The sequence below is a fragment of the Ursus arctos genome, unplaced genomic scaffold (assembly GCF_023065955.2).
Source record: "Ursus arctos isolate Adak ecotype North America unplaced genomic scaffold, UrsArc2.0 scaffold_14, whole genome shotgun sequence".
Lineage (NCBI taxonomy): Eukaryota > Metazoa > Chordata > Mammalia > Carnivora > Ursidae > Ursus > Ursus arctos.
This window is the reverse complement of record NW_026622808.1, coordinates 65,190,263-65,209,666: the sequence shown is the minus strand read 5'-3', so window position 1 is coordinate 65,209,666 and position 19,404 is coordinate 65,190,263. Positions and strand designations below refer to the sequence as shown.

At 44.2% G+C, this 19,404-nt stretch overlaps 1 protein-coding gene across 7 annotated transcripts in view; it reads left to right on the top strand.

The window, feature by feature from the left end:
* Positions 1-19,404, top strand: part of VGLL4 (vestigial like family member 4) — a 153,661-nt gene that overhangs the window by 113,150 nt on the left and 21,107 nt on the right. The window contains exon 2 of one of the 7 annotated variants that reach the window (XM_026501380.4): positions 5,828-16,390. The exons of the other annotated variants lie outside the window; for them this stretch is intronic. Within the exon in view, the coding sequence (XP_026357165.1) occupies positions 16,377-16,390 (14 nt within the window). The 5' untranslated portion in view covers positions 5,828-16,376. The remainder of the gene's footprint in view (positions 1-5,827; positions 16,391-19,404) is intronic. 7 annotated transcript variants of the gene reach the window in all.

Sequence of the window (19,404 nt, the reverse complement as noted above, 5' to 3'; positions counted from 1 at the left end):
AGCTTGCTTCTGAGCCTTGTTCCGGCTTCCCCTTCGCACTCTCTTCTGAACACGCATGCCCCACCAAGGGAGTGGAATGCCTTTTCACATGTTTTTAGCACTTGAGACAGCCAGCCAGCTGCCCGGAGAGTCTGCTCTGGCAACTGTGTAGCCCGTCGGTATTGTCAGAGTGGGGGAGCTTGTCAGAGCTGGTGAGGTGGCCCTGATTATTAGAAGGTGTGGCTTTGTAGCTCCAGAGTCAAAGAGCCTACTCTTTTTTCCCCTCCCCAGGCATGAATTGATGTTTTGTGATTATTCAGAGTGCTTGGCTTCCCCAGTTCTGATTGCGGAGGATGCTGCTGCTTCTGGCAGGAACGTGACTGCTCAGACAGTCCCCGTTTTCTCATTGGCGGAGACCTTGCGCAGTGAGAGGTAGCCGATAAGCCCGCAGCCCTGTGCTGCCTCAGCGCCAGCAGCCCTGAGCATTCCGTGCATTCCAGCCCGCTTGGACTGTTGTGTGCAGTCATAAGACATACTGACAGAGGTATTTATCCTCAAATAAATCACTGTAGTGTTAGTCAGAGGCTGAGCCCGCAGTCTGGAGCCCTGGAATTTGCTATAATCAGGAATCCAGCAACAAGGCACTGCAAAACAATGAGCTCTCCCAAATAGGGAGAGGCTTGTAATTTAGATTCTGGGCGCTCAACTATTTGTTCATTCTCTTGTTACTAGGAATTTCTTCTTCTCCTCTGCCATCCTCTTTCCTGAAACCCAAACAGGAGACATTTGGTCTTTTTTTTTTTTGGAAGGAAAGGGGAGGTCGCCCTGAAGCAGTATATTTTCTGAGCAAACATGCCTCGGTTTGAATCGCAGTTCTGCCACTTACTTGGACAGTCACTTAATGTACCTGGGCCCAATATCCTTCTTTGTAAAATGGCAGTGATAACAGCTCATGTGAGGCCTGTCGTGCGCACAAGAACCAGCACATGCAGGGAGTCTGGTGCAGTATGGTACTCAATTGGTGGTAGCTATTAAAACTTTTATTATTGTTAAGTCCCTTATTCCGATATTGATAACAATGATAAAGAATAAAAATAAATAAAAGTAATAATAAAAAATAAATAAAAATACCATTATGGCGAATTTAATGCCTGAGCATGTGTGAATTTCACTCAGAATGTCGGGGCTCAAATTTCAGCTTCTTTATCTTTCGGTGGAAGTAATCATAGTTCTTTCCTCGTACGATGACTGTATATGCTAGTGCAGTGCCTGGCATCTAGATAGTAAGCACACAGCCAAAGTCATCATTCGTATTATTATTATAATGTTAAAACAGAAAATGAGGGGCACCGGGGTGGCTCAGTGGTTAAGCATCTGCCTTCAGCTCAGGTCATGATCTCAGCGTCCTGGGATTGAGTCCCACACAGGCTCCCTGCTCAGTGGGGAACCTGCTTTTCCCTCTCCTTCTGCCTGCCTCTCCACCTGCTTGTGCTCTCTCTCGCTCTCTCTGTCAAATAGATAGCCCACAGAAAATGATTTTGTAACTCCTTGGGTCATTGCAGATATGACCTTGAAGTACAGATGACTATAAATAATTCATACTATGTTATAATTGCATTATGCTATGAATACTTTAAAGTGTAAATAATAGAAATGGAATTGCTAGATTTCATGGGCATCTCACAGTTGATGTCATCACGCAGAGTTTTAGGCAAATAGAAAGAGTAGTATCCACCCCCCACCCCCTGTCCCCGGGCCACACTGCCTGGACCTCTGGGTGATGAGGGTGCAGTCTGTTCATTGTGCTGTCACTGTTCTCCTGTGATGATAGTTTGTTTCAGTAACAGTAACAGTGTTCCTCTTTGTATCTTCTAAGAGCGGAATTACAAATTTTGTAGGAGGATTGGAAAGATGCTTCATCTCTTCTTCGTGTTGTAGGGTACTTAGCATTGCTGGATTTGAGGGAGTGTTTGCTTTTTGAGCTGTAGTGTGTTCCCTCCTTTTTATTTGCTGTGTCTAAGAAGTTTTTTTTTTTTTAAATAATCAATTACAAATTGATATTTCTTTGGAAAAGAGTGGTCTGGTATATTTGTCTCTTTAAGGAAATTACAAAATGATTTTTTTGCTTTTTATCTTCTTAGAACATGTTCATGTTTTATAAGGGAAATGTGTTTTGTTTATTTTATCACTGAAGAAATCACAATAATTCTGGGCATGGAGTGTTGTTGAACAACAGCTTTGACAGCTCGTAAGAGTTTCAAAGATGCAAGCCTTGGCTGCATTTCGTTGTACTCATCATGTTGAGATACTTTCCAGTAGAGAGGAGGAGCGATTGAGTGTCTCTGAGCCAGAGTAGGAAGCTACAGACAATGACTAAATTTCATCTGACTTAATTCAGGGAGGAGGGAGAGAAAGAAGAGAGGTTTCCTTAGTGATTTCTCCAGAACTTGGAAATTGAGAATTCCTGGACTCTTATTCCAACCCTGTATCGCCTGGGTCATCTGAACTCTTCATTCACTTTCTTTTTGATATGGTGACTCAGAGATTATGTGTTTGTTTGTTTATTTCTTAAGAAAGGTGTTAAGAACATGAAGGTTTTATTTAGAAGTTGAAAGATACTGTGTCTCTCAGAAAGAAAGTGGATTAAGTAAAGTATGGGGGCATAGGTGTTGGGATTCCTCTCATGGAAATGTCAGTGAGTAATCTTTTCCCCCAGGACCCTGGTATTCAAGTGCTAAGGAAGAGCTCTCTTTTCCTCTATCCATGACCCATATTTACTCAGGGATTGCTGTTTTGTGGCTGTCCCTGATTTGGCGAATAAGAGCTCTGTCAGCTGGCTCCTGTGTCCTAGTTATGCGCCCCCGCCCCCTTTTTAAAGCACTTCTTATTTTCTGGCAAACATCATCCTCCTCTTGTAACCTACCTGTGCCAGCCATGGAATCAACCATTTCTCCAGGGGACCCTGGTTCCTTTTAGTGGAGAATAGGGTTTAGAAGCCAAAATCTGGCTGCCAAGTATTTTTATGGCGTCACTGCCTTTAGATTTGAGGTGTCTAATATCATAGACACTAGCTACGTGTGGCAATTCAAATTTAAAATGAAATAAAATTTAAAATTCAGTTCTTCTGTTGTACCAGCCACATTTCAAGCTCAGCAGCCACATGTGGCTAGTGGCTGCCACATTGTACAGCACACATAGAGAATATTTCTACCCCCACAGAAGGTTCTGTTGAATAGCACCTTTTCAGGGGAAAGAGCTAAAAAATCATGAGTTCATATTAATACCCCCAAATTCTAATCCAATCCCACAGAATTGTTCCTTACCATCCCCCATTCTATATTTGCATCTCCCTGTTTCCCAGCAATACATTTACTTACTGTTCACTCACTCCTATAGTTCACATAAAATACTTTCAGAATTTCTGTGCCCATACCACTTTGAAAAACAAACTTACCAAAAAGAGTTCAAGATATGTTGGCAGTTCTTTTTTTGTTCTGTGCTGAGTGTATAACAAAGTACTTGTAACTTGGTAGTCAGTTACTTCCCCTCCCCCCTTTCAGTGTTCTGTCAACCAGAATATATAGATTCATTTCTCTTCGCATTCAGCTGTAGATTTTCTTTCCATCTTTGTTGATTTCATTGTATTTTTTGAATATGTAAAACATTAACATGCTTCCAAAAGTCAAAACTGTATTAAAAAGTACTTGGAGGAGTGAGGAGTGTTACTCCCTCCCCTCTCTCTTTCCTTTTGCTCCTTCCTCTTGTAGGCTATTATCCTTCTTGTGTTTCTTTTTGTTAAAGTAAGCAGATACGTGAATGGTTTCTCAGTTCCCCGTCTTTTTTTTTTTTTTTTTTTTTATACATAAGGTAACATGCTTTGTATGTTCATTTGCGTTCTGGTGTTTTCATTCAGCCATATACCATACAGATCTTTTCACGCCACTTCCTTATCCTTGTTTACAGCTGCATAGCATTCCACGGCATGCATGTGCCAGGGTTCAGGTAACCAATCCCCTTTGTCTGGACATTTAGGTCATTTCCAGCATTTAACAATCCTGATAATGCTTCAGTGGATAAACTTGTGCTTTTCTAGTATCTTGTGTATTTGCCGTACAGTAAAAAACTCTTGAAGGCAGACAATTGATGGAGTAAAACATCAGGCTAAATTCAGTTTTTGCAACCTAGTTTGGCCTGCTTGGCTGAGAGTTCTATGCTGAAGAGTATAGTCTAAGGTGATTTTTGGAAATGAAGCAGTTTTCAACTTTGTGTCTGTGTGAAGGTATGTGTAGGGTTTATGTGTGTCGAAGGTTTACCATTGAACTGTTGAGTCAGTCACCTGTGAGAGGGAGGGAACATTTATTGAGAGCTAACTGTATGCTCATCCTATGCTAGACACTTTAAAGATATTGTCTTACTTGACCCTCACAATAAATGTGACCCTTTAAGACAGGTAGGGGTGTGTGTGTGTGTAAGAGCTCTGTTACTTACAGAAGTAGAAGTGAGGCTCTGAGAGGATCGTGTGTCCAAAGCGGTGGAGCTGGGATTAGCCAGCAGAGTCAACGTACCAAAATAACCCCAACTTTTCAATTTCCTCTGGGTCTAGGTTTTTTGTTTTTTTTTTTTAAGATTTTATTTATTTATTCGACAGAGATAGAGACAGCCAGCGAGAGAGGGAACACAAGCAGGGGGAGTGGGAGAGGAAGAAGCAGGCTCACAGCGGAGGAGCCTGACGTGGGGCTCGATCCCACAACGCCGGGATCACGCCCTGAGCCGAAGGCAGACGCTTAACCGCTGTGCCACCCAGGCGCCCCTCCTCTGGGTCTGGTTTTAATGTGACATGAGGAATTGTGTGTGTGACACCAAAACCAAGGATCATTTGCTAGCGCTGTATTTTACCCAAGGCAGGACCACATGCATCTTAAATATGGACATCATATACTTATGACACTTCGCCAATCCAGTGTCCAGTGCATGGTAGGGACTGAATAATTTCTACGTTGAATTGAATTACACCCAGTTTCAAGAGACTGCTCCTCTTCCAGCTGGGGGATGCAGCCTCTTCTGATCAGTGCTATACAGTTGCAAAGTAGTTGCCCCTGGCCTGAGTTGGGGCAAAACCCGTAAGCTCACAGCTCACGCTGGGATCAAAGCCATGGTCCCTAGGCTTGTGCTCTTTGCAATCCACACTGAGTGGGGAAAGGGCTAGTGAAAGAAAACAGTGCCTGTCCTCACAGGTGGCGCTCCTTTGAAATACTGTCCTGGTGTGAAATGTGTCCGTTGCTGTTGTCTTTGCTTCTGTGGCTGTTCTTTTGAAGTCTTTTCTCCAGCCTAATGTAGCCAGTTCTGCTTCTCCTTGAGTGCGTATGCAGCCTCTGGGCTCCTCTGTTTCCTCGGCGCCTCCTTTTCCTCTTTCCTCCTTCTTTGGTCTTTGCTTTCTCCTCCCCTACACTCCTTATTCTCACTCCTTCCCCCCCCCTCTGTCCTGGTTGCTTCACTCTTTCCTCCATAAGCATGAATAGAAAAGACAGAGAAACAGACAAACTCAAAACCAGTCATTCTTTCAGCTTGACAAAAGGTCGGAGGCGGGCTTTGAAATTAAGTGCTGGTCCTATAAAGGAAACTCAGTAAAAAAACAAAAACAAAACATAAAAACCTTACTGATTACTGGCTAAAATGGGTTTGGGGGTTTTCCTCTGGATTTTGTTTATTTTTTACAATGGAGTTGATTGTATAAATGGTACCTCAGATGTTCTGGGGTGTCTATAGTTTGCGGTGTCTATGTATAAAATGCTTGGCAACATCATCACACTCCCTTTGGTGACTCTGTGTTTCTTGTATCTCTTTATAGTACCTTTAGTTTGGATACATATGGACTTGCTTTACCAAGAGACTCTCCCACAAACTCCATGAAAGTGAAGAGGGCAATTCCTCATGTCACATTAAAACTAGACCCAGAGGAAATTGAAAAGTTGGGGTTATTTTGGTACGTTGACCCTGCTGGCAGCTGGGACTTTGTAAGGTAAACAGTAACACGTATTTATAGACAGCGCGCGCTGTAGGTGTGTTCAAGTCCACGTAAGCCTTAGCGAGAGGCATACTTCATCACCGAGAATGACGGCTCAGGATCCGCAGCGTCCGCAGGCTCACGAGAGCTTTGCACCGGGGCTTATTCGTAGTAGTGACGATTGATTCTTTAGTGTACCAGGCACTGTGCTGAGTACCTCGTGGGCATGATCTCATTCCAGCCTCACAACCCCATGGTGCACATACTGGGATGATCCCTCACTTACAGGTGGTAAAACTGAAGCCCAGAGAGGTTCTGAACTTGGTCAAGGCCACAGAGCTAGCTAGTAGGTCACGGGGCCGGGAATCAAAGCCCAGACTGTCTGATCGAGTGGTATCCAGCCCTATGAGTCATTTGATAAAGGACCTTCATGCCTTTTAGTTTTGGGCAATCTTCTATTTAAGCACTCTCAAAACGCTACTGATGATGCTTTGGAGATGAGAGGTGGAGACTTCACTTTAGCAGTCACCGGGTGCGGGCATAGGGTGAGGAGGAGCTGTCGGTAATAAGAGCGCTCTGCCAGGCAAGTCCTACCCGAGAAGTGATGGGTCCCTTCAGAGGTGGCTGAACAAGAGCTTCCAGGTAGCTTCCCCAGAAGAGGCTTGAAATGCTGTGTCTGTGCCGGGGAGAGCCCTACAGGAACAAACAGGCGTGTGTGTGTGTGTGTGTGTGTGTGTGTGTGTGTGTCTGTTCGTTTGTTTATGCCCAGGAAAGTGCTTTTTAAAGTGTTTTAGTTCTTCGGGGTGCCTGGGTGGCTCAGTTGGTTAAGCGTCTGCCTTCGGCTCAGGTTATGGTCTTGATGTCCAGGGTCCTGCATCGGGCTCCCTGCTCAGCGGGGAGTCTGCTTCTCCCTCTGCACCCCACCCCTCACGTGTGTTCTCTCTTTCACTCTGCTTTCTTTCAAATAAATAAAAAATCTTTTTAAAAAATTGTTTTAATTCTTGTTTAAAAGTTCTAACCCAATTTTAAGTTAGTGGCACAGGCCAATAGTAACTTTAGTCTAACAGATTCACACTGTAGCAGTTTAAACTTTGGTTTAAGTATATAGAGACACATTTTTTTTTCCTTTCCAGATTTCATAAATCAAATGCTCTTGAAATAGAATCCCTCAAACTATGCGCTTTCTCTTCTCTCCCACATCCTTCTTGGCATCATCCAGACTTGGGACATTTTAGCCTTGAAATTCTGTATTTTTCTGTCCTTTTACACACAATCTTATAGGTACCCCCAAAAGTGTCCGGGGGATTCAGGAGGATATTTTATAGTCTTAATTTTAGTTATCCTAAATAAAAACTAACTCAGAAACTGAGATAATGTTAAATTAGGATTTTAAAAAAATCTCTCCCCTCCACGTACAGCAAATATGTGTATTTACTTAAAAAAAAATAAATGAGAAGGGAGCCTGGGTCTTTAATAATGTTTCCCATTTGGGGAGTATCCTCTAAGAACCGGTTAGTGTGAGACGGTGCCCCTAACACGGTCGTTGGAGCTCCGGGCTGGCCGGAGCGGGGATGGAAACGAGGCTGGTTTTTTATGGCAGCTCCTGCTCCCCTGTGACGTTAAAGGCGCATCTGTGTGTTCCATGCAAGTGTTTTGTTAATGAAGTGTGGTACCTTTAAATAAAGGTCACAGGCCTGACCTATGTTGTGTGGGTTGCTTGTTTGTCAGGCTAGAGGCATTTTCTCATTTTCACAGTTCAGCCGAAAACAAAGACCTCCTTATCCGAGCAGGGAGCTGTGCTCTTAAGAGCTGACATCAGCCTTTTCCCAGCAGGCATCACTTCTGCCTTAAGAGTCTTTGCAGAAAGCTGGAAAGGGAGATACCCATCCTGCTACTGGTATTTTTCTGGCCAAATAACACACAGAGTAAAGAAATGCCAGGAGTGCCAGGAGTCAAAGGAGCAGAATAAACAGGACTGTCATCGTGTGTCGGGTCTGCTCTGGGGACCTCTGTGGTGCTTATCTTTGTCGCCAAGAATATAAAAGTGGGACAAGAACCTTGAAAAAGGAGGACTTTTGTCCTAGAGAGGAATTAAAGAACATTCAAGATATATCAGAAAACTTCCATTAGCATGTGTAAAGTAACTTTTTAAAATGGCACATTAAAATTGAAAAAAAAAAGGACTGTTTTTATTTACCGAGTAAGTCAGAGGCGTTTGTTCAAAAGTTGAGGAAACAAGACAACACAGCATTTGGCTGTTTCTCCCTCCTACCCTGATCTCTGAGCTCTGAAGCTCTTTTTGGAGTGCTGTTGTCTTGAAGATGCTTCTGCCTGGGAATGCAGTGGCAGCTATTTTTATATATAGTTAGAGGATTAATCTTGATGTGGCTTTATGACCACACAGACCTCTTGTTGCAATACAAAGCCAGCCTGTCCTGCAAGTATAGAAAGAAGTGCTGTCACTTGAGTAGATTGGACCAAGGACCAGGAAGAGGAATGCTAAGAAACATTGCCTGCGTGTGAGTGCTGATGGTTCTTTTATTTTCCTCTAGGATCTCGCCCGTAAATCCATCATTTGCCTGTGCTACGTGCAGCTGGAACATAGCGAGGTAGTTTACAAGCCCAGTGTTCTGTGTCTGGCATAGTTTTTATTTGATAAGCGCCAGTACCCAGTCTCTATCTTCTTTGCTAAATCCCTGGGTAAACCAACCCTCCCCACTCCCGCCTCCATTTTGACATTTCTTCACAAATTGTCTCCAAAGCATAATTAGAGAACTTAATGTTGCAGTAGTGTTCTGAGTCTGGCAGTAGCTGGAAACCTTGCCAGACAAGAGATCAGAATTCTGGATCCAAGCCTTCATAGCTCCGACAGAGGCAAAATGGACTGCAGAGTAGAAGGAAACTGATGTGGGGCGGCTGGGTGGCTCAGGTGGTTGGGCACTGGACTCTTGGTTTCTGCTCAGGTCATGATCTCAGGTGCATGAGGTCGAGCCTTCGTGCTCAGCGGGGAGTCTGCTGGAGATTCTTTCCCTCTGCCCCCCCCCCCATAAATACATCTTAAGAGAAAAAAAAAAAAAAAAAGAAGGAAACCGACTTCACTACTGTGCTCTCCTTAAAATTATCCTTCCTCTTGCCTTCCCTTCCTTGAAGAGATCTAAGAAGTGCAACTGATGGATCCACATAGAAACCAGCTCCAGAAACTGGGTGGAGGTCAAGTGGAGGAAACAGACCAGCCCTCACTAGGTCAGGCCACTGTAGAAGCAAGTGTGAGACCTGAAACCTCTTTGCTTCCCTAAATTTGTCTCTGGCATTAAACCCATCAAGGAATGGTTATGGAGTGTTCTAGCTCATTAGGAATATTTCCTCAGCTGCATGTGACCACTGAAGTCCCACTCCTCCTGGATTCAAGGCACCATTGCCCGTAGATTGTCTCAGAACGCTCTTGCCTACGGATGCTCTGGGGAGAAATGTGTCCCCGGGCCTAAGTTTGGGGAGTACCGAACCCAGTCTCGCAGGTCTGCTCGCGCGTGTGGCTCATCACAGGCTTGGAGAAGTCCGGTGTATGGAAACATCGTTCAGCCCGGGACTGTTCCTGTAAGTAGCTGTGGAATCCTTCATCCTTTTTAATGAGACCCGTCAGGAGTATTCCAGGGAGCACACTTGCCTAACAAAATGAGCATTTTGTTTGGTTTCAAAATTCTGTTATAAACTTTCAGACTCATAAAGTTCTGGTGCTGCTGCACTATTGTACCAGCTGTTGGAATGAAACGGTTGTGTAATTCCTGAATTTGGGACTCCTGGATGCCATCTTTCCTGCCTGGGGCTCTTGGGGAAGTTCTATGAGTCCAGAGAAGTTGAAGAAGCCTGAGGTCCTGTCCTCCCTTGACCTTATGTCTCTCATCTTCCATCCTTAGCTCTCTCCCCCTCCCTGAGCTGTTTCTAGAGAGCATATGATCTCTACTTCGATATTCCACTTCCCAGTTCGGTACTGTGATCTCCCAACAATTTTATATGTTTTTAAAGATTTATTTATTTATTTTAGAGAGTGAGCAAGCTAGCCCAAGTGGGGGGAGGGGCAGAGGGAGAAGGAGAGAAGTAGATTCTCCATTGAGTGAGAAGACCAGTGTGGGGCTCAGTCTCACGACCCTGAGATCATGACCTGAGCTGAAATCAAAGAGACACTTAACCGACTGAGCCGCCCAGGTGCCCTGTGCCAACAATTTTAATGCAACTTCTCCCCCTCATTCACTGGTGACCTGCTCATCACCAGATCTAGAAGGAAACCTGCAATTCCTTATCCTATTAGACTTCCTTTTCCTTTAAGTCTCTTCCCCCTTGGTTCCCAGGGCCCCTTTTCTGCTTTCTTTGGTTCCCCTCCTACTTCTGTGCCCACTCCACTCAGTGGAGCGCCCAGTCCTTCAAAGACTTGGCATTATTGCCATTCTGCATGGCTCCGTCCTTGTCACTGTACAGACACTTAGAAGGAAGCCACGTGCCAACTCCTAGTTTAGATTACCACTTCTAGCCGAGGCCTACCCTTCACACCCGTAGAGCCGTCTGCGTTTGAGGTACTGTGTGTACTTCTCGGGTCAGCGCTGCTCTGCTGGAATTGATTTAGTAGTTCCTTTCTTCTTCTTCTTCTTCTTCTTCTTCTTCTTCTTCTTCTTCTTCTTCTTCTTTCTTCTTTCTTTCTTCTTCTTCTTCTTTCTTCTTTCTTCTTTCTTCTTCTTCTTTCTTCTTGTCTGTCCCCAAGTCTGTCCCCCATCTTTATGATGGGACAGCTGTCTTTCCACTTGCCCTGGAAATCGCCTCCACCCTCCTCCCACTTCATCTCCCGTATGGAGCGCATTGGCGTGCCCTGCTAAATATCGTCTGCTATATATCTTCCATGTCTGTTCTGGCCGTGGCCATAGTTTAGACCCCCATTTCCATGACAATGCCCTCTTTACTGGTCTAGGCACTTCAGAAGGTTTCTGAAGTCTTACTCTCTTCCTCTCAAATCTTCTGACTCCCAGTCAGCTCCAGAAGACACCAAACAGACCTCTGTCTGCAGGACCTTCTGCCTGTGTGCTCCCACTTGCTGACATGAGCCCATGTGCTTCACCCCTTCCTGGTACACTTTTCTTGCCTCCCTCTCTTGGCAAATGGTGATTCCTTCTGCTTCGAGAGGAGCACCTCTTTTTGTAAAATGGTAACACTTTGCTGTAATAGTGTGCTTATCTGTCTGTCCCTGTCCCCAGACTGCAGGTCTGGAGCTGGGCAGGAGCTGAGTCTTACTGATGGCTGTCCCACTAACACCCAGCACGTGCCCGACACCTGCTAGGTGCTAAATAAGTGAATGAAGAACAAGTCACTATGAGAGCACTGTCAAAACTCTCTTCCCTTTGGGAAAGCTTTGCAGAATTTCTTTCAAATATGTAATAAACCCTGTGTGGCACCACTTACCATGCGTCCGCGTTTTCCTTGGAGCCTTGATGTTTAGTTCAGGGAACATGCTGGAGCAGAGAGAACCCCACCGTCACTGCCTTCACTGCCTTCCTTTCCCTGTCTCTCCCTTGCTCCCCCAAGACAGGACCATGCAGATTCCTAGTACCTGGGCAAATGCACAGCTTATAATCTGAAACACTAGCCCTGCTTGTGATGCTTGTTTTGGGATCAAACGATCTTTTCCTGTTGTTGACTCTGAGTAATAAGCCTTCAGAGTTTATTGTATGAATGAAATGTGGGTTTTTTTCCCCACTGCTCTATTTATATTTCTTCTTACGCATCGTGCTCTGAAGCCAGTGTGTACATAACGTAAGGTATATGGAAATGAGAAATTCACTACAGCTGGGTGTGCCTCTCCGTTCCGAGGGATGGCCGGACATTTCTTCAGGGTGGAAATCAACCCAAGGAGTAGATCTGTTCCTACTGGAAAAGCAAACAAATATATGCCCAAGGGTTCACTACTTTTGGTGTTTGTTCAAATCTACCTAAAAAGAAAGTTCTCAAAGCCAAAGTGTTTATTGGCTGTTCTAATAGGTTCGTTGTGTTTATTTTATTTGTGTGTGATAGCTGCGGGCTGGCACCCCTAACAGCCCAAGTTCCCTCTGTGTTGGTTTTGAACGATCCTGCATCGTTTTGTGTTCGGCTTTTAGCTTTAGAGCAAGTTAGAGCAGCTAATGGTGAAAGTGGATAAAGCTGGGAAATGGAGAGCTCCTTGAAAGAGGCTGATGGCTGCAGAGTGCCGCAGTCAGCAGGTAATCTTGAGAGCTTGTTTGGAGGACATGGCAAAGTTTATTGGGGGTAGTGGCTCTGGCCCCTTTTTGATAATGAGATAAAATCCAAGTTCTTTACAGTGACTTTAGGGATTATGGTGATCGTCCCAACCTCCCTTTTCCTACTTACTTGTCAGTAGGTTGCCTTCTTGAACTATCGATCATTGAATTATTCCTTAACTGTGGTTAAATTTTAAAGGAATTTATTTAAATTCCCGCTATTACATACTTTTAGGCGAGCTACACAGTTTAGGAAGCCGCTCTTTGACAGTTCGGGGCGGGCAGTTTGGATTGTCAGACTGCTCACGACTTGCATTTTGAGGCTAATATTTGAAACCAACATTTTTATTGCCTATGGCTTCTTAATGTGTAGGGCATGTCCTCTCCATCACATCGTTCCTCCCCGTATCCCTGTGCTGGCTCTTCTGTAAGACTGTGTGACATCCCACTTCGTCTACACTTGGTTAGATCATTGTAGACATACCATCCATATTTGGTGATAATCTGACCTGTCATCCTTCTCTCCCTCAACCATCCCCTGCCCCAGTTTTTTATTTTGGATAAAGTTCAGATCTATAGAAACATTGAACAACTAGTTCAATGAGTACCGTCACTAGATTCACCAGTTGTTAATATTTTGCCAAATTTGCTTTCCCTTGTATATATGTTTTAACAATGATATGATCTAATGTACTAATATATTCACATTCAGTAATGTCCTTTATAGACGTCTTCTCTTTAATTCAGGATTCAATTGCACAACATACTTTGCATTTAACGTAGAACAGGTTTTCCCATTTTGTGGGAGTGGGCGGTGATGGCGTTCTGGTGGCTAAAGAAAAGGGGACCTGGGCAGGGACAAGTGTCAGCGCCTTGTGAGGTCTCTCTTGGGACACCAGTGGGACTCTTGGCAGGGAGTTGGTTTGTCTGTGAACCCTGGGAGGGGTGGCACTGTACATGATACATAGAGGTGGTATTCAGGCTGTGTGTGTGGTTGTTATGTGGTGGGAAGCGAGAGCTCAGAAACCGGGGAGAGGGAAGGGAGAGAAGTCATGGTGGGAGAGGAGGCAAAGGTTCTGGAACACAAGACAGCTGAGATTTTTGGAACAAATGAAAATTTTTCATGCCTGCTCTAAGATAGCTTAACTCACCTTTTCACAGATTTTTATTACTAATGCCCCAAAGGCTCATTTCTATTTCTAGCCCATAATTCCAATAGTTTTACTTAAAACAAAACAACGGTACCTTCACTTATTCATGGCAAAGATGGAACATTCTCTGTTCCTTTTCTTCCCAAACCTACAAAACTCAAACAAAACCTCAGTAGAGTGCTTTGCTACAAGATCCCCAATTTCTCACTGAGAATTAATTCATTTGAAGCTCAGGTGAATTCTTTTGACTGAAAATTGGTGCTGTTGGGGGAGGGGGTGTCTTCTAATTTTCAGCAGCATGTATGGTATCTAATAACAGTCTCGGAATTTTTAAGACTTGATGTCAGTGACTCCTCAGTGGCACTGTGACTGGGTTCGGGTATATGTGTAGGACCTGGAAAGGGGACTGAGTGCTAAGACCCGGAGCTGTTGGCTGTGGTGCCTCCCAGCCAAGCGTCTTGCCCCGGTGCTGGGAGAGGGAAGGTGCGCCCCGGGCAGCTGCTCGGGGTACGGCTCACAGGAGCACAGGAGTCCTCCTGTTGCTGAGGTCGTGGGGCCGCCTCATTTTTGTCCTTTTCCAGGATTGGTTGTTTAACTCTTCTTTCATTTCCAAGAAATGTAACACAGTATCTTTCCAGTAAATTCCCCCCTTTTTTTCTTCAACTAGCTAGCCTTGTTTTATGTTGCTTGTAACCAAAAGAACTTGTTGACAAATGCAGATATTTGGGTTGTTTGCAATGTTTACTGTTATTTGCAAAATTTCTGGGATGATGTGTGTATATCCATCCTTGTTCATGTGTCATACTTCCCATTTTTCTAGAAGTGGGATTTCTGGGTCAGAGGGCACCCTTTTCTACTTTGGTGTGCTCTACCAGCTTGGTCTCTAGTAAGTCCTCTGCTTTACATTCCCACTAGTAACTATGCGTGTGCCTGTCTCCTTGCGTCCTCACAAAGGGGACTGTTACCATGTATTTGATTTTTGCAAGATTCCTAGGTGAGTCGTTGTAGTAACTTGCCTTTTTCCCCCACTCCGCTACTAGGGAACCTGAATGATCTTTTCACATGCTTATTGGCCATTTGGATTTCTTCTTTTGTGACTTTGTATCTTTCTCTCACTCTCTTTCTCTTTTTTAATTAGGGCATTCATCTTCTTTCTCTTACTGTGTCACAACTTTTCATGTCAAGGATCCTTCATCCGATGTGTTAGAAAAATAACCGTTTTCCTGGTTTGTCATTGGCTTTTCAACATTACTGTTTTTTTGAAATACAGATTTTTTAAAATTTGGAAGTGGTTGAATAATTCAGTCTTTTCTTTAATGGAAGAGTCTTCTGAGGTGTTCTGGGAGGGACTGAAATGTGTTGGTTAGTACCTTGTAACACGTCTGCTGTGTTGTGATGGTAGGATAATTGTATCTGCTTAATATGTGTTTGCTGTGGAATGGAGAAAAGCGTATTGTTTGTGTATTATTTCATTAGTTCATTTTCTCCGGCATTTCCCAAGTGCCTCTTTGTTGGTGGCATGGGGGATGTGGGTGTGCAGGGAAGGAGTCAGCCCTGGTTAGGGGGAGGGAACTTAGCTGTGCCTGGTGGTGTGCAGGACAGAGCCCTGTGAGGAATGGTCACCGCCTGCCTTTCCTGACTTGTCTGCATTTTCCCTCCCTTCCCCTCAAATTTTTTCACTATCACTGAGCACTGTGCATGGCCAGAGTGCTTTCGGTATTTGTTTTAATAGCCTCTTGTTGGGTACCATAAGTAAGCTCTGAAATCAAAAGTTTAAATTCTGTTTTTATTTAACCATTTTACCAGATGTTTCCTGTGGTTTGACAGATGTACAATTTACTCGAAAGTTACACTCCTGAGATTTTGAATGTTATGGACACCGTTGCTATAGACAATGATTCTGTCAGGGCAGGATTTGGAAGACAACTTTCAAATCATTTTTGGGTTGAAGATGTGTTTTTCTCCAGAACAGAAATGCTTATCTTCATAATCCGCTTTTACCTTCTCTGTTAGCGTTCTGACCTGTGGTTTATGAAAGACTGTCACCTGTTGGCTAGAGTTTATTCTAGTCAACACCATGTGCCTCAGTGGGGATTCCTTTCTGAAAGCAGCTGGACTCAGATACATCCAGGTTTTGTTTGCAGAACTCACCTGGGTCATGAGAAAACTCAGATGGTGGGCAGGAGATTTAAATTGGGCTGAAAATCTGGCTTAATGGGCCACCTGACACAAGGGTGCGGTTGATTGAGAAAGCTGCAGACTTGGCAGGTTTTTTGCACCCACTGAAAGCCCATCAAGACAAAGCTAGGACTGCTGTGGCACCTTTGCCTTTCCAGTGCCCACAGTCAGCAGTGCTCTGCAGCCTGAGTCCTAACAGAAAAGAGCCTCTCATCTAGGATTCTGCGGGTGGGAGGAAGGCAGAAGGAAGTTGCTTCCTACAAAACACAAGTGAGACTAGTTGTGGCTGCAGTGGAGGAAGAATGAGGATTTTTGACATTCCTTCACTGAGGGGCCAGATGCAAGGCTGCCTCGGAGCTGCATGCGTGGTTCCGTCAGAGCTGGCTCCCTTCTCCAGCAACCTTCCTCTCCTGTGTTTTGTTTAGCCTTATTTAGAGTTTTATAAAAGCCTTATGTTATGGAAGATGGAGGAACAAAGAAAGAGGAAATCGTATGCTATAATTCTGACAGCAGATCTATTTGCGCACAAAATGGAGCTGTAATGATGCATGTAACGTTTTGGCAAGACACCCTGTGTAAATAAACCCTCCCAGGAGTTACTAACCTATCCCAGGACCCGCAGGAAACTTCGCTTGCGGCGTGGGGGCTGGCAGGCCCCCTTACCTTGCAACTCTCGTCTCCAGCGGGGACTCTTATTCTGACAGGCGTTCTGCCTGCCCACTTTTGTGCCTGGGCCTGCTTGCCAAGTTTGTGAGGCCCAGGGCTTTCTTGTGGGAGGACGCTGGGCTGTCTGCATGCTCTTTGGCAATGACTAAAGTGAGGTTAGTACCAGAAACCCTTTCATTTTATTCCCTTATCCTTGCTTTTTCAAACCAGATGGCAACCCTGTATTTTCAGCTGTAATTAATTTAAACTATGAGGCAGCGAGTACTGGGAGAGGTAGACTTGACTCTGCTCAGAAGGGACAGCAGTGATTTTCCTGCCCAGCCCTCTCCCCTCACCAGATGGCACCTTGTCCCAGTCAGAGCCACGTCCCCTGCGCTGCTTTGGAGAGGGGCCTGGCAGCAGAGGGAGGGCTGTTCTTGAGGCTGCCGCGCGGGCCACCGAGGACACGTGTGAGCCGGAAGGGTTAATGCACGCTAGTAATTGTTGCCTTAACGGCTTGGAAGGAGCCGGGCTTCAGGTGATGGCTGACATGTTATTGCTGGGCGGGCTGTCACGTGACCGCCTCGAGACAATGGCGCATAGTTTGAGTGGCTGCTGAATCAGGGAGTGCAGGGTGCTTTTTCTTCCTACTCACTTCAGCTGCCAGGATCGCCTCCAAAAGGGGGTATGTTTTAGGTTTAACATTTATTCTTAAAGAAAATTACAAGGGAAATAAAAGCCCTTGGCCACAATTGCAGTCTGGAGGTTTTGACCTCAGCTACTTGACCACTTCCGTCCGTGGAAATTTTACTGGAGTCCTCTGTCTGTAAGTTGGATCAATTAGTGATGGAGAGATCCTTCACATTTAATAGAAAATGAGTGCTTTTGTTTACTCTCTCAGTAGCTTGTCAGATAACTCCACAGAGCGGCCTCCCACCCCCAACCCTCCTCGCCCCTCCTTGCTCTGGATCCAAGCTCAGGTTAAAATGGAGAGAGGTAACTGCCCGCCTGAGAGCTGGGCGTCCAGGTGCCCTCACCTGCCCGCGCAGGTAGGCACACGGGGTTTTAGTCTCGTCATTGGAGAAACACATTTTCTGGGCAGTACGGAGGAGTTGCAGACTGGAGAAGATCTGTTAACCATAATATATGTGCAAAACCCTTTGTAAAACAGTACGCTAATGTTCTACAAGTGGTAGTTATTACTATTATTAACATTAGCCATCCTTGGATGACTTGAAATAATTTTTAAAGGCCCATAGTGAGAAATGAGAACCACAAATATGTAGCTTGTGAGACTCCAAAATGCTCACTGGTGATTACAGCATCATTGACTGCAGTCCCTGTGTGTGCCTGAGTTTGCTGAATTTAGTGAGCTGGGTGATGGATGTTCTTTGTTTACTTAATTTTATTTCAAATATTTACATTATCCATGAGCATTTCTCTCATGGACCACTTGGACTGTGGTAACCAAGGCTTGCATTTTTGTTGTTGTTGTGGGCCAGACCCATCCTTTTGGAAACCTTTTATTTTTCTCTAGTAGAGAGGGACAAACATGTAAATGATTTGTCAAAACTTGTAAGGACTAAAAATTTAATATAGAATTACCATATGTTCCAGCAAGTCCACTCTACTGGTATGTGCCCCAAAGAATTGAAAGCGGAGACTCAAACTATTAATTGCATACCCATGTTCATAGCAGCGTTATTCACAATAGCCACCAGGTGGAAACAACCCAAATGTCCACCAGTGGATGAACAGATTAAAAAAATATGTATGCACGTAATGGAATATTATTCAGCCTTAAAAAAGGCACGCAGTTCTGACACACAGTGCAACACGGATGAACCTTGCAGACATTCGCCAGGTGAATTGTGTGAGTCACAAAAGGACAAATAGTGTATGATTCCATTTATGCGAGGTGTCGAATCCATAGAGAAAGAAAGTAGGATGGTGGTTTTTGGGCAAATGGGGAGGGAAACGGGGAGTTCGTATTTAATGGGGACAGAGTTTCAGTTTGGGAAGATGACAACATTCTGGAGGTGGATGGTGGTGATGGTAACACAATAGTGTGGATATATTTAATGCCACTCAATGGCATACTTAAAAATGACAAAAATGGTGAATTTTATGTGTATTTTACCACAGTAAAAAAAATAAAGAATCTTCTAAGACTAATGATTACCTTCAGTTCACTTGAATAAACAATAATGACTTTATTATGTGTTCCATACTCAGCTGGGATGAGCGGGGTGTAAGGAGGAGGTAAACGGTTTGGAAGACAGCAGAAGTCCAGCTCCCTGGGGGTATGATAATCGATGCCTAATACTAGAGAGTTACAGTGTGATGACTCTTGGGGGTGGTACTTGTAATTTAAAGGGTAGTTAGGATTAATGATTACCATTTGGTTTTGTACTCCCCAAGAAAAGGAGAGGGGTTGTGTCATTGGGGTATTAGGGAATGGTGGTCCTCTGGATTCTCCAAAGGTGTTCTAGAATCATCAACTCAAGAGTTTGGGGGAAATGCCACCTCAGTGTTGAACAGAATCACCAGGTTCCCTGAAGTTCCTTTCTCCCCTTCTTTTCCAGGTTTCAGGTTTGGGGTACGGACATGATGTTAATAGCTGGGGATGGCTCTTAGATGTTAGTGACGTTACAGTAGAACCAAGTGGACAGCTTAATTCTGAATTCTGTGAAGTTTGCAAATGAGAATATTTGTAAAGAAATGCAACTTTATACCTCAGAGAAAAATGACATAGGCCATCTGCGTTGGTTTTTTTTTTTTTTTTTTTTTAGGTTCTTTGGGATCTTTGCTTTAAGAACAGAGATTGATGTGTGATTTGCCTATCAATTGTAATAACCTTTTTCCAAGTACCTGCGGGTCCTCAAAATAATCATTAATTCACATCTTGTTCCTATCATATAATCTGTGTAAAAAAACAAAAAGCCCAAAAAAACCCAACTTTTCCTCTAGTCTTTGAAAGATGGGGTTCAGCCTAGACTGCCTGGATTCTCAGAGGGAGTTAATTCACTAAATGCGTAGCATTACATAATTTATGCACCCCATAATTTACTCTCAGATAAAAGGTCTCTGAGGTTCTCTACTACTACTGTTTATTTAAAGAATATTGGGTAGATCCCTCATATTTTATTAGATGAATATTTAATCACTTTACATACATCATATTGAAATT